This window comes from Lonchura striata, chromosome 2 (genome assembly GCF_046129695.1).
Source record: "Lonchura striata isolate bLonStr1 chromosome 2, bLonStr1.mat, whole genome shotgun sequence".
Taxonomy (NCBI): Eukaryota; Metazoa; Chordata; class Aves; order Passeriformes; family Estrildidae; genus Lonchura; species Lonchura striata.
This window is the reverse complement of record NC_134604.1, coordinates 103,430,011-103,445,557: the sequence shown is the minus strand read 5'-3', so window position 1 is coordinate 103,445,557 and position 15,547 is coordinate 103,430,011. Positions and strand designations below refer to the sequence as shown.

Below are 15,547 nucleotides of genomic sequence, written 5' to 3'. Positions count from 1 at the left end.
ATTTTCACAAATTGCATGTCAAATTTTTTCTAAAGCAACAGACAACTTTGGAAGGACAATAGCTTTAAAAGTCAGTGTTCTTCCAAGTTCCATTTTCAGGCAGAATGAATTTAAAGCACTGGAGGAGAACCTAGTAAATATTCTCTATCAGCTGTATTTTTTAATGATGTCTCCACAGTTTTACACCTTTAATATTAAAGTTTGCTAGTAATTAAGGAATAGTGATTGTACAAATCATTTAAGTAATTGAGTTAGTGAACTGAGGTTACTCTGCAGTTAATGAGGTTAAAATTGCTGGCTCCTGTATACAGTATATAATCCTGCAAGTAGTCATTTTGAGGTCATTATTGCTTGTACCAGTTCCTTAAGGTAGCTTTGATGCACATACTTAGTCTTAAATTACCTGCCCTTGACTCAAAAAGTACTATTATAAGCTATGAGAAGTGTTGAGGTATTTGTGCAACTTTCTATTAGGTTTTGAATTATAGCAACACTTCAAGAGGGGAATTTTTCATTGGCAAAAATGTCACTGAAAACACATTTGTACCATCAATGTGATACTTAAGAAGACGTTATACTTTTGACCTGTTGACAGCTCTTGTGGCTGAAGCTTTTTTTTTAATAGGAGTTTTAAGAGGATGGGATATAAATCCATATTGAAGATGAAATTGGTGGTTCAGCTGTGGCCTTCCAACAGTGATTTCCTCTACCTGACCTGCTTTTAAAATCTCGTTATTTCAAATAATCTAAATTGAAATTCACTCAATAGCTTTTTTAAAGAGTAAATAAAGGGCCACGTCAGAGAGGAGAGACTTAAGCAAGGACGTCATGTCAGTCATCCAGCCTGTACAGCATTTTCTACAGAAGTAACTGCAATGTATGGAGCCATGCAGACAGCAGGGAAAGCCCCACTTGCCTCTGGAATAGCAGTGGCAGAGCCTGGAACATGATTCCACACTCCTCCCAGGAGTTTGGCCCTCTGCACTCGAGGCCAAGTGTTTGGTCAGAAATAGATATTTGAAAAGCCTTTTTTGTCTTGGGACTTTTCTGACCAAAAGCTGGAAGAAGGTTTTCCATGGCAGAGGCTTCCAACAGCTGCTTGGGAATGAGATTGGTTCCTGCTGGGGACACTCTGCAGTGGGTGTTGCAGCCTGTTGCTTGTGCCCTGACCTGGGGACTGGTTTCTTTACCTCAGGCCTGGTGCCTTATTATTTATTTAGGATTGTTCAGCCCGGAGGATACGGGGGGACCTTACAGCAGCCTTCCAGTACCTAAAGGGAACTTATAAAAAAAGAGGGAGAGAAATGTTTTACATGGGCACATGCTAATAGGATAAGGGGTAATGGTTTTAAATTGAAGGATGGTCAATTTAGATTAGATGTAAGGAAGATGTTTTTTATAATGAGAGTGACAAAATACTGAGAGAGACTGGCCAGAGATTCTCCATCCACAGAAATATTAATGAATCAGCTTGCAGGTGGGTTGGACTTGATGATTTTTAAAAGTTCCATTCCAACTCAAAGTATTATATGATTATGTGATTATGGGCTTGCCTTCGCTGGGATCTTACCTCACACAGTGTGATGAGATGGCTCTTGCTGCTGATACCTTTGCTTTGGTCAGCTTTGTCACCATGCTTGGCTTGCATCTTCCTCTTCCTCATGGAACAGCTCCCTCTTGCTCCTTCCTGACATAGTAGGACTAGAGACCATCATAGTGCATCCAGATAGGATGCAATTATGGCAGCACTTCCCTCCAAATCCCTGTGAGTGAGGCTGACAGCACAGTTTGCATCCTCTGAGGGCAGCTCGTTGAAAATGCTATTTTCAAGCCTGGAAAGTAGAGGAAGAAAAATCAGAGACCCTGTGCTTTGAAAAATTTTGCAAAGACAAAAGAAAAAGCTACTTGTGGCTTGCTCAGGCATTCCTTGGTTTTTCCTTGCTGTCTTCAATTAGTGGGTGATCTGTCAGCAACTTTTCAAAACTGAATTTGGAAGTCTTTGTCAGGATGTTCTGTAAACCAAAAATTAAGTATCTTAAAAAAAACCCTTACAAAAATAAAAGATATATCCACAGGTCCACCTCAGAAAAATCAGAAGGATAATTCTGCACTTGTGTAGCTTCTTAAATGATTTTCCCGCCCAGTCATCAGAAGTTACTTGCTGCTTTAGGTATGCAGGCACTGTGTAAAACTTTGGTACCTGCTTGTCCACAGAATGTTTGGAAGACAGTGTGGCCCACTTCACCCTGCCAAGAAACCTGTAACTTCTGGTCACCAGAGCTCTTTGTGTTCATTCCTTTCCTCCATATGGTCTGTGAAGAGGGACTGGAGAAGAGGAGGGATCAGAAATTAAAGGTATCTGTCTTTTACACTTCTTTGTATATTTACAATGTATATGAAGATGACACACTGGCAAAACCAGCTACATTTCAAGCATGGCACTGAAGTACCATGAGTGCCAAAAGAAAACCTATTGTCAAGCACTAGTGTGAAGTGTGTTGTAAGTGGATGTCATGGTCAGTCATTGTGGATGTCATGGGTCATGTACCCCTCAGTCACACTCCCCAGTTACTGCAAAAATAACTGGTACCCTCTCTTGCATTTTTAAATGATTTTTTTGTGTTCTAGAAATGGTTCATGGGAGATACTGCCATGGCTCAGTGCCTTAAATAGTAGCCATAAAAAAAAGGACATGCAAAGATTGAATCCTTGGTGGGAGATAAAAATCATGATCCATCAAATTAGAAATGTGCTGGCAAAACATCTTGTTTTTTTCGTGTATGTGATAAAGCCATAGGCAGTCGCTTAATAATAACACATAAGAGCATGAAAACTGTTGAAGATGTACCATAGTGTTGTTTTGGCTGGGAAATATGACTCTTGCTTTCAAGTGTATCCTTCTCTCATTAGAGAGAAATCTTTTTTCACCAGAGAGATAAATGTACATGCATCTTTGCATGCACATTTGCATGACATACAGCATCTTTGCTGTAGAAAATTAGGAGATTTTCTTTGCAATGTAGTACAACATTTATTGCAGCACCTCCTTTTCAGGGATGTTTTTCATTGATTATTGCAAGGGTTTTGTGAAATGGTACATCAAGTGGAAGCCATGTTACCTGTGCTGTCTCTCTCCCTGCAAGCTAATCAATGTAGGCTGGAAAAAGTCAAGAGCCTTAAACAATCAAAACGTAAATAACGGAGGCTGTCCAGAATTGTTGCTGTATGTGCTAAGCACCAGGAGCAGATATTGCTGTTTGAATATCTAAGTTGCCTTAGCAGGCATTTAAAGGCCATTAAAGGCACTCTATCAAGCCTCTGAATGTTTGTAGGTTGTTTTTGTGGTTTGTTTTTTTTTTTTTTAATTTTTTAATTATTGTTTGTAATTAATGGTTTTCCATCTCCTTAACATGTATTAGAATTAAAAGGGGCTGTTTGTGTGTGTGTGTGTACATATATATGTAGCATAAAAACACAGGTTATTTTACACTATTACCATTTGGTGAATTTTACTGAAGTGAGTATAGCTGTGCTCCTCTACCACAGGCAAGAAGCTGGAGAAAGCAGCTTGATCTTGAAAAATAATTTTTTTTCCTATGTAAAAATAGGAACATTAGAAGATAGCATTTCTTTCCTACTTTTGTTAAATGACCTTTCATGTTCAGACTTAATCTATTGTCTGCTATGCTTAAAAGAAATGTTACTCAAGTACACATGAAGCTGGTTGCATAAGTGAATTCTGCTTTCATGCTACAGACATTAGTCTTTCCTGTGGGTTGCTCAATTCTCTTTATAGATTTATAAAGATCTATTGAGATAATTTCTTCACAGTGTGGGGATATTGATGAGTACAGTCAGCTTTATTCTTCAAGTCACAAGGGGCAATCAGTCCTTCTTAATCTTCATCCACAAATGGCAGTGTTCTGCTCACCAATACATGGTCAAGGAATCTTGTTGCCCATAAAAGTTCGCATTAAAAGTACCCTACTTCAGAGAGGACATAGAGCCACAGGAAATAAGTTTTTCACCATGAGGATGACCAAGCACTGGCATAAAATGCTCAGAAGGTTGTTGAGTCTCCATCCGTGTATCCTTGGAAATAATCTAAAGTCATCTAGACAAGTTCCTTGGCAGTCAGCCCTGGGTGTCCCTGCTTGAGCAGACAAGATTGGACAAGATAACCCCAAGAGGTCCCTTCCTACCTCAGCAGTTCTGTGATTCTGTGGTTCTGTAACTTTGGAAAAAAAAATAAAAGGCATTTTATTTGTTTTTATTTCACTTCAAACTGAAATTTGGAAATGTGTGTGTGTGTGTGTGTGTGTGTGGAAGTGGAATGTCAGCATCATTGTTTGCTGGCTTTCAGAAAGGAAGGCAGTGAATTTGCTTGGCCATATATAGTGAGATTTAGTTTTCAGATTATGAAGGAAAATATTTAAATTCTGATTGGCATGGCCAGTTTAAAGACAACAGGGTGGATTGGTAGGCCAGAAGCGATTCAGGCCTCTGCAGAGTAGAAGTCCATGGGGCAGTGAGCTAAATCCCTCTGAAGGGGTCACTGAGTACAGCAGGAGCAGAGGCCCCTGCAACACCCACAGTCCTGTGTTTGAATTACCAGCTGAGTCCAAATCAAACCATCTCATTAAACCTAGAGAGCCTGCAGACTGGAAAATGTATCTACTCAAAGTGGAATTTGGCTAAAATAGGGAGGGTAACAGGAAGGATCTTCTTGTAAAAATATATAAATATCCAGAGTCTTTGAGTAGTCAAAGGACTGTATTTTTACCTTTCAGACATCAACTTTCACAGCAAACTGTACTCTGTGCATTACTTGGACAAAGATTTGATTGAACATATGGATTTGCTTGCTCCTGATGTGAGCAGCAAGTGAAAATGTCTCTTCTTGTGATGAACTCTCAATCTTTTATTGAGTATTTTGATATAAATCCATAATTATTACATGTTGGGTAACTTCTGGTTATCCAGAATCCTGTACATCCTGGTTCTGTGTATTTATCAGCCTCACCCCCTTACATGCATCCAGCATGAAAATGGACATTTCCAAGTATGCTATTGCAGCAGAAGAGAAAACTGTTAATGTTTCCCTCCACAATCAAGGAGGTGATTTCTGCATTAAAATTCTTATCTATTATATGTGCTAATTATACTACAGGATCTTGAATGGTACTCTTGGTGTTTTTTTTTTTTTTTTTTGTCTTCCATTGATAAGTAATCTTAGTGCTAAAAGCCCTGTCATAATACCATGTTTCTTCATGACAGCATGCTGACATCGAGTGCCAGCAATGCAAACAATTAATATGAGATTGGACAACTAAGCTTTAGGATATGCAAAAATTCTTTTTGTGATTCATACATGAAGCCTTTCCACAGACTGAGTACGTTTCACTGTGAAATAGTCTATGTATGAAGGGAACACATCCTGTGAGTCTGATTTAATACCAAACCATTGTTTTGAGTGAATGTTAGATTGGACCTTACCCATCTAAATGCAGTGTATGGAATGAAAAGTCTCACTGTTACAGTTCTTGAAGAAGGCAGGTGTGAAATCAAGAACCTAAGTATGGAAAAATATTTTGCTTGAAGAGGAGAGGAAGCACATTTGTTGACTGAGATTTCCCCCAAAAATGTAAAAGGAGTTGAAATTAGAACAACTGATTGGCTGCAGGATGATGGTTCCATGTTATGAAGATGTAAATATGTGTGGAAGTTACCTCAGTTTCTCTGACTGCTTTAAGTGAGGAAAGCATGATGTAGGGAGCACATATTTGTCTCTCTAGTGATAGATAAGAGCAAATGAACTGTAGGGATCTAAGACAGGACTGAGGAGAACTCAAGGTCAGATGTTAACAATTATGAGAATTTTACATAGCACCAGAGCAAACAGCCTTTGCTAGATTGGTCACCAAATCCCAACTGGTTTGTTGTCTGTTCCAAGCATCTTCGAGAGACAGCTGTCCTCATATGTGCTGGTAGACTTCTCCAACTCAGAGATTATTTTTGTGGGAGGTGGCTTTGAAAACCAAACAGCTGAAGTGCATATTCCATCTAGTCAGACAGGCTTCTTGATGACAAAATCATACGCTTCTCAGTAATCTGGGTTGGTAAAAATGGTCTGCATCATTTAGTCCTTCACTGGGGAAGTGTCTTGCATTCTTGTACTTTTCTTTTACAAGACTGGGTTGGGGCAGAAAGGAAGGAAGAAGAGATGACTCTAGAAAGTGCTTGAGGATTCCAGGAAATTGGTAGGCTGGACTTGTTAATGCTTGTGAAATGGTTTTTGACGCAGGCTTTCAAATGAAAAAAAAAAATGAGATATTAGAAAAATGATAGTCTTTTATCTGCTGAGGAAGATGGATTGGTATGACTTAAGACGTCATGTATATGAATGGGTGCTATAAAGGGATCATTCTAATGACATGCTGTAAAAGACAACTGTCAGGAATAAATTATTCTTCTCTTCTGATGATATTGATGATAATGCACTCAGATTCCCCATGACACATTTCCTCACCTAAAGTTAAAAGCTTTTACTAAAATGTTTAATGGGTGCAAAAGTCTTTGTTGTGCATTTCCAACTCCATGAAAAACATCAGGTAGTGGCTTACATAAGAGCAATTTTGCCTGCAATTAGTATGTTTGCATACAAGTACACAGGCTTTGATTAAGCAGAGGAAAGTACTTAAGTGCAGATGCAAGTTTCTTTCAGCAGTGCAGCAAAGAAACTGAAATACGAAGAAAGCCTGACTTCAGAAGTAGCGGGGCTGATAAGAAGAACAGTTCTGAGCTGAGCAGATCAGGCTCCATCAGGGATGGAGATGAGCTGGATGTAGCCACCCTCAGGGATACCTGTACAAAAGCCACATCCTGCCCGTGCAGCCTGAGACCAGCACCACACTGTCCTTGTTTGAGGAGCAACACTGGGAACAGAGGGAGTGAAAGACAAAAGATCAAACCCAGAGACCTGCCTGCAGGTATTGACCACCAGCTGTTTTAAGAGCCTGGAGATGAGGGCCCTCAGGCTGGGGGAACTGGGGGAAGCTGCCCACCACTGCACTGCTGCCAGCCCCTCCTCCCTGAACTGCCCATGACTCACACGCAAAGCTGGGAGCACCAGTTTGCCTAGAGAAGTCGAGGAACCTGCATGCTTGAACATGCCTGGGAAAAGAACACAACAGGGGGACTGTGGCCATGGTTGACACACAATGGGACATCGCTGAGGGACTGGGGTTCATGAGTAACTCAAACTGGGAAAGGGAAACTGAGGAACCTGGCAGGAAACCTTAACCATTGAGGGTTAGAATGAGTTGCACTGCTTCAGCCTCCCATGCAACCATGCTTCACTGGAGGAATTTTGATGCACTGAGATCAAAAAAAGGCAAAAAGTAAGAGCACTTGAGAGCAGGATGGGGAAGGACAGAAATTTAAGTGGTTTTTGCACAGTTATTTCTGTTTGTTGTGAATCAGTGATTGTGTATTTGCGTTTGTTGGCAGTAAATTAAGTCAAGTAAAACACTCTGACTTGATGCAGTTGTAACTTTGGCAGACTGGTACAAGAAGTGATGGGCTAAATTTCAGTAAAGGAAATGTACCTTGAGCATTTAGAGTTTTCTAATGGTAAAGGAGGCTGATCACAGCCTGGATTGCTGAGGGAGGCTGCAGAGCCGCTGGAGGATTTAAGAGCAGATTAAATGAACTTCTGTCAAGAACAATTTAGCAGAAGTTGATCCTGCCTTTGAGGTGAAAGGAGAATTAGGTGACCCTCTTGAGGTGCTGCTGAGCCCTTTGCATTTGATTTCTATGACATGGACATGGTCTTGTGTACCCCTGGGAGAAAAGAGGATACTGAGCTTAATTATTGGGAGGCAGTTTCAGTCAGCAGGAGGTGTTTCCTGAGGAGAGACAGGTTGAGACAGAAGGCTGAGGATGTTAAAGAGGTGGAGAGTGCAATTAAATGAGCTTATAATATGCTGTATTTGTAACTAAGTGACAGAAAAGTGAATCCTTTTTCATTTAACCTAGTACTGACCATGTGCCTCAGAATAGTCTTCTTTAATTCAATGTATATTAAAAAATTGGATCCTCAAGTGCTCTTTAGGTCACTTTGTGGGCCGGGAAATGCTTGCCTAGATGATGCTTACAAATTAGGGAGCCACCAAGGATGCACTCACGAGCTCCACAGGCTGCAGCTGCTTTAGCCAAAATGATTACCAACTCCAGCTTCAGCTTGACTGTACACACTCCATCTCACTCCTGGCAAGAGCAAGCACGATTTCATCCTTCTGCCTACCACATTAATGCAGATAGCTATTTTGAGATTAAGGCCATGTTGGCTTTGAACTGCAGCCAGTAATGAACACCTGGATGGAGTTCTGCTTTATTTGCAGGTGACTGAGGTAGTATTATTAATTATTAAGCCATTTCTTGTGATATTTAATTATTTCTCCCCATTTTTTGATGAGCAAGCAGTGCCTTTATTGCCTGTAACCAAATAAACGTCCCCATTTATCATACTAATTGTGGCCAAATGAGGAAGTACCTGGGACTGGGGGAGTTGTCTACCTTAAACAACTTTGGAATGTAGCTTACTGTGGTAATGAGTATAGGCTGTAATAATTAGGTATACTAGGTGATATATTTATCATGAAGCTTAAATGCAATAAAAATTCATCATTTGGTGGTAGGCTTACAAAACACAATGAATTGTCTTAGTAAACAAAGAAAAGTGGAAGTACAGTATGAATAGATATAAGATTACTTCCTCTTCTATGGTTTTGCCATGCAAGGAATAATTCCTTTTCACTCTAGTGTAGATGGAACTGGAAGAAAATCAGAGCAAAGATGCAGTTCTGAACTGCATATAGTTTTAGGAGGAAGACTGGGTTTTGCTTACTTATGCTGCCCTTCTGCTTCCCTCCCTGACCCAGCAATATTTCAGTGGATGCCCTGCTGTAGAGCCCTTGGATATGCACTGTACCCTTAATAACCCCTGGGTTTTTCAGAAGGGAGCAGAATACTGGACCTGAGATCTGACCTATGGATTAAAATGAAAAGTATGGTCTCCTACAAACCAACTGTCTATCTGCAGAAAATTTAAACAGATCATATGTTTTTCTTCTGTTTTTATGTTTTACCATGAAATTAATTCACAAAGGTTTTAACACAGTAATGTCTGTACAACAGGGAAACCCCATCTGAATATTCTGGAGAAAATATCTTTAGTTTAATACAGTGGATAATTCACTCAATGTTTTGTAGAGTAAGAAAATATACCTGCAAATACAAGTTGGTTTTGTAGTCCTCCAATAAGACAATAGGAACCAATAACATCTGCAAACAGAAACAGAAGTTGTTTTTTTCCCTATGCTATGTAATTTCAACAACAGTTCTTAAAATTATATAGTATTAACTATTCAGTATTGATCAATATTGTCAGGAGTATTTATTGGAAGAATAAAGTGTAAACTATTGTAGTTTTTCAAAGCTGTTTTTATAGCACTTGATTGCTTGGAAGATGCAAAGGGAACAAGTGAGAAAAACATCCACACTACTCAAAACAATCCCTAATGATGATAATTGCAGGTTCAAATCTGGATTAATCATATGGGCACTACTCTGTACACATTTGCAAGTTCATTCAGTCCAGTGTTAAGATGCTGGGAAGAAAAAGAAGTAAACATCTGTTTAGCATGAAAACTGTAAGGTTGATATTGGGGAACATGAGCTAAGACTAGTTTTCTGTTATTCCTCTCTTATAATGGTACCTTCACTGAACTTCAAAAGGTGTTCACCACCTCTTTCATTTGCAGATGCAGTCACACACAAGGTAGAATAACTAACTGGAATCTCACCTCCTGGTCTTGACTGCAGATTTACAATTCTGCCTTCTCTGTCACCTTCTTGCAGTGCTGACATTGATTTTGGCATGGGCCTCATCCAAAACACACCCAGAAGCTCTTGAACCACCCCTGCCTTGGTTTTGGGTGCAGAGGTTACATGTGATGTAAAACAGGATGTCATTCCTGGGAATACTGCTCTCCTCAGTGCCAGCTGACCAGGAGGAGAAGGGCTTGTTTTAGTATATGCACACCTTTCTCCAGTAGTTCTGTTCTGGCCTTCAGGATGTTCTTTTCCCTTGTAACAGTTGAAATATGGCATTACTGTAAGGGAGATCAACAGAAAAAAAGTGTCAAGACTGATTCTTGTGAAAAGGTGACATCAGTATCTGTACAAAACATGTTTGACCTTGCTTTGTTCAGCTCAGGATTTCATAGCTGATGAGACAAGCACAGGACTCCCCTGGGTGCTCATGCAGGTTGCCATGCAAAATTCCTTTTGAGGCTTGAACTGGGTAAAAAGTGGTGTGTTAGTCAGCCTTTTTCTATTTCCAGCAGAGACAATGACTCTTGTTTTGGGATACAAAGACCATTTAGGTGATCTTGAAATCAAGTGAAACCTGTTTATTTTCAGGAAACACTGAGAGGAACAATGATCAGAAGGCAGAATTACTTTCCTAGCAATGCAAGAAGACATTTTAGATTTTAGATTTGGACCATTATCTCTATATTTTTTGTTTGGAGTATTTTGAAACTTCTTCTAAAAGTGATGTTAGCATTCTCAGGTGTTAGTTATTATTCTTTCTCGATCTGGAGAGATAGTTATCAGTCCAGCTCCTTAAAATGGTGTGCTATAACAGCACATTGAGAGGCTAAATTTCTATTGATTCAGTAAAGATATTCTGGTCATTTATTTATTTCTTACTAGACTTTTGGTTTCTTTGACCTTTGCTGGTGAATATTGTGTTTTATGTGGTATCCACTCACCACATGTCCTGCTTATACTGTAAAATACATGTCCTTCATCGGTGCTGATAGGAACTCCAGTTCTTGGCTGGGTTTCATAATCCAAATATTAGAGAAGGCACATTTAATGCATTTACTGTTCAGTGTGATTTTTGTGCTCCTAGGAGTACATATGTGCTTGTTGTCATCCTTGGAAAATTTTTAGACAAGTGTTACATTCCTCTGTGAGGGTGAAATATGGAGCTGTACAGAGCTGCTGGAAAGCACTAACAGAGCAATCAGAAAGGTTTCAGGCTGGCAGCACAGTAAAGGCTTCTGTTTCCCAGAGGATGCCCTGCCTTGCTGTGTGCTTCAGCCCTGGCTGGGAGGTCAGGAGCTGTGATTCAATCACAGGATTTCCCGAGGGACTGCCCAGCTGCTCTTTGTTACCAACAGCTCTCCTCCTGTGCTACTTGCTCTCTCCTCTTCTGTTTGCCCTCTTGGGTTTGGGCTTCTTTGTTGTATTTTTGTTGGTTTTGTTTGTTTGTTGTTTGTTTTCTCTTTTCAGAGCTACTCACTACTCTTAGTATTTTCAGGAAAAGAAAGACAATTTTCACTGATTTAAATTTTGGGAGTTGAGTTCCACTGAAAAAATTTGAAATATGTTGCCTTTTGTTTTGCTCATAAGAACAGAAGTGTTGTTGCATTCCTTCACCGAGTCAGCAAATGCACAAATTCAAATGTCAGTACCCAGAGGGAAGAGCAAGTGCCTGGAAATGTGGTGGTGTATGTGAGCAGCATTGTTGGTGAGCAGCCACTGCTCCCAGGGAGCACAGCAATCTTGCAATGCAGCCAGGAGTGCTGAAAGAACTGGCTGAGGAGTTCTCCAAACCACTTCAGTTCAGCATCTCTGGGAATGTTACAGAAGATATGGGGGACACAATAAAAACTAATGTTCTGTCTGTATGTTTATAAATTAACTGACTGTGCTAGGTAGCTTTAAATTGGCCAGCCTTTTATCAGTTTTCAACAAATCGTGAAAGAATGATAATAATCAATGTAAGCCATAATCCTTTCATTCTAATGAGTGTTATTCAACATGGTTTTGTAATAAACAGTTCATTTATTTCTTTGGTATCAGTTTTAATTAAATTACAAATCTGTGAGATAAAGGCAACAGTGTTGTCACAGACTCCAGTAAAACAACTGACTTTTGGCAGAGAAACATTCTGATTAGAAAAATAATTACTGCCAAGTGAAGTCAAGATAGCATGTATTTCATGAATTAAAATGTAATAACTAAGATGTTTCAATGCGCAAGTTCAGATGCTCTGTTTGAAATGGCTATGCTTGTCCTTAGCAGGAGTGGGAGATCAAGAAGGTTGAGTGAAAAAGCTCACACCCTTCTCTAAAAGTCTCAAGCTACGTCAGAGGAAGTATAGGTTGGATATTAGGAAAAAGTTTTTCACAGAAAGAGTGATATAATGTTGGAATGGCCTGCCTGGGGAGGTGGTGGAGTCACCATCCCTGGATGTGTTCAGAAAAAGACTTGGTGGCATGGTTTAGTTAAGGTGTTTAGGACATGCTTTGGACTTGATCTTGAAGGTCTCTTCCAACCTAGTCATTCTGTGATTCTGTAAAAATATTGGGATTTTTAAAATTTTTGTGTGTGTTGAACAAAATAATTGCTGATTAAGTTTCAGAGAACAAGAGGTTAATGAAGTGTTATGTAAAGGCAGAAGAGTAATTTAGAGATCTCAGGGTTATCATGGGAGAAGATGGGCTTTCCAGAATGACATGTGAACCACAGCCAGAGAGGGAGGCAGCCAACAGTAAGCAGCACTTGCTTGCCTGGGCGGACTGGGCAGCTGCTGGGCAGTGGCTCAGGGCCCAAGGAGTGCAGTGACTGGGAGCCTGAACTGAGCTCCTGTTACAGGGTGGTGCCAGAAATGACAAGTGAGGTCCTAGCAAATGTCAGTGGGCTGCCTACTGAATGAAAATATAGCCATGAAAATATAGCCATGTATGGATATTCTCAGTTCAGTCAGAGAAAAAAGGAGAGATTTCTACCAGCCTGGGAAAGAGTCCGAAAGGAATGTAAACAATTATTATCTCTCTCTCTCTGTTCATATTGTTTATAGATATGTTCTGCTACATTGACCTTAAGTCCAAGTGTACCAATGGTGTGAAAGCTTTTCACTTTGAGACCAATCATATTTCACCTTAGCGATCCTGGTTATAAAAGAGAAATGCTGCTTGTTAATGAAGTTCAGTTCTCATCTTGCCTTCTGACTTAGAGTCTTCTTTATCCCCATCCTGCCTCAGCAGTGACAGCCGTGTTTTGGCATTAATGAAAGTAGTGCCAGGATACTCGGTGCAATTATACTTACATACAAGTATGTTGGCTAGCTGGGAAGACTTCAGAAGACAAATACAAGGCTATTTTCTGACACTTCATCATAGTCTCTCTTGCAATAGAGAGGAAAAAGATATCCAGTTCACTGCAGAGGATATTTAAAAGTAGAAATAGTGTCTGTGCAGCAAGAATCTGTCTCACAGCAGAAGTCTGATGAATTTAGGAGGGAGCTGCTTTTGGCTGGGGTAGAGTTAATTTTCTTCACAGTGGCTGGTACGGGGCTGTGTATTGGATTTATGTTGAACACAGGGTTGATCATACGGAGATGTTTTTGTTACTGATGAGCAGGGCTTACACAGAGCCAAGGCCTTTTCTGCTTTTCATACTGTCCCACTGGTGAGGGGGCTGGGAGGAGACACAGCTGGGACAGGTGACCCCAATTGATCACAGGGATATTCCAGACCATGTATTGTCATCCTCAATATAAGGGGAAGTAGAAGAAGGGGAATGTTTGGAGTGAGGGTGTTTATCTTCCCAAGTCACCGTTATGTCAATGAGGCCCTGCCCTCCTGGAGAAGGCTGGACACCTGCCCAAACACGGGAAGCAGTGAATTAATTCCTGATTTTGTTTTGCTTGTGTGCACAGCTTTTGCTTTCTCTATTAAACTGTCTTTATCTTAACTCACAAATTTTCTCACTTTCAGCCTTCCAACTGTGTGCCCAAACCTGCTGGTGGGGGAGTGAGCCAGTGGCTGCATGGGGCTTGGCTGTTGGCTGGGGTTAAATCATGACAAGTAGATGGACTGGGAATGGACAGCAGGAAGCTGCAGCTTGAGAATTGCAGACTGAAGTGCAAGCTTCTAGCAGTGATAACTGGAGAAACAACTTACTGCTTCTTTAAAAAAATCATGCATTTTCATATTAAAGACTTTCCAACAGTTTTTTCCTAACATTGTTTTTCCCCCAAAGTTTCTAAAAGGAAAGCCTACAGTTCCTATTTTCTTGCCCATTACCTTGAAATGACGCAAAAAAGTCATGCACTTTTCTTGATTTGTGATAAATTCACATGCTTTCAAAAAAACCCCCAAAACACCAAATTAATTATTCAAGCATCTTGTACTAGCTCATATCTCATCAGTCCAACAACAGAATTAATTTAAAGCTAACACATTTATGTAATTTCTTTTTCTCTGTTGTTTACAAATATAAACTTTTTCTCATTTATTTTCAGTGTAGTGGCTCTGTGCAGAAAATTGCAATAATTTTGTTTAGCAAAGTGATTTAATTGCCATGGTTTTCACTGTAAGTGTAATTGACATCACCTTCCTATTTTCAAATCATTCAGATGCACTAAAACTTTCCCATTAATTCCTTGCCATTCTGCTCTGGTTTTCCAACAAGGTGGTGGAGATATTCTTTTAAAAGTAAATAATGGAGAAGAGCTCATGTATGTGCAACAGCTTCTCCTCTTCACTGATTAAGGCTGTATGTACATTCAACATGTTGGCACTTTTCTTCTGCATGAACAGGATAGGAAGCAATTCCATGAGGGACTTGTTGGCTATTCTGGCTTCTGGTGGGAATGATCCTGTACTTGTGCAATTTACAGCTTGGGAGAAGAGGGTCTCACATTCAGGTATGCAGTGATTCACACCAAAATGAGAACAGATTTCTCAGGGAAGAAAGTGATACCCTCTTCCATTATTTCATGGCAGTTTTGCAGTATTTTTTTACCATCTTTAAAGCATTTCTGGCACAAAGCTTATCTGCCAGGAATTTTCAGTCCATGACCTTATTGTTTATCTCTCAGACTTACAGCAAGTTTTCTGTGATTAGTATTCCCAGCCGCTGCCTGCTAATGCAGCATCCAGAGTTCAACAAGCTCCAGCTTTAGCATTTTTTATAAAACTGTGTGACTCTGCAATAGACTTGTCCCCTCTGTCTTATCGCAAATATTTATCCCAATTCTCTTCATAAAAATTCTGAGTCATCTTTAGTTCTGTGCTTATAAAAATTCCACTGGAAAAACACACACACACACAAATCAACCAAATAAAAATCCCAATCTTCCAAAGGCATATAGAAGAGATGTTTATTCCTATCTAATAATCAATTATTTTATGTACAACATTCTATTTAAAAATATTAATAATTGTAACTGTGTATTTGAGAATAAAAACAACTACATAATGCAGCAGTTTTGCAAAGATTGCTGTTACTGGGCTTTGCTGGTGTCTCAGTGATTTATTGGAAGGAAGCAATATACTTGTGCTATCTCTGGCTTATGCTAATTACCCTGTTTGTTATTGTTTTTGTTGGTTGGTTATTTTTGTTTGAATTTTTTTTCTCTTTCAAAAAATGACCCAGCTTCTTTTTAGTAACTTGGACTTTTTTC

At 39.7% G+C, this 15,547-nt stretch overlaps 1 protein-coding gene across 1 annotated transcript in view; it reads left to right on the top strand.

The window, feature by feature from the left end:
* LOC110483230 (uncharacterized) overlaps window positions 1-15,547 on the top strand; it is a 305,944-nt gene that overhangs the window by 50,114 nt on the left and 240,283 nt on the right. The window contains exon 3 of the mRNA XM_077790894.1: window positions 2,215-2,355. Coding sequence (XP_077647020.1) covers window positions 2,215-2,355 — 141 coding nt within the window. The remainder of the gene's footprint in view (window positions 1-2,214; window positions 2,356-15,547) is intronic.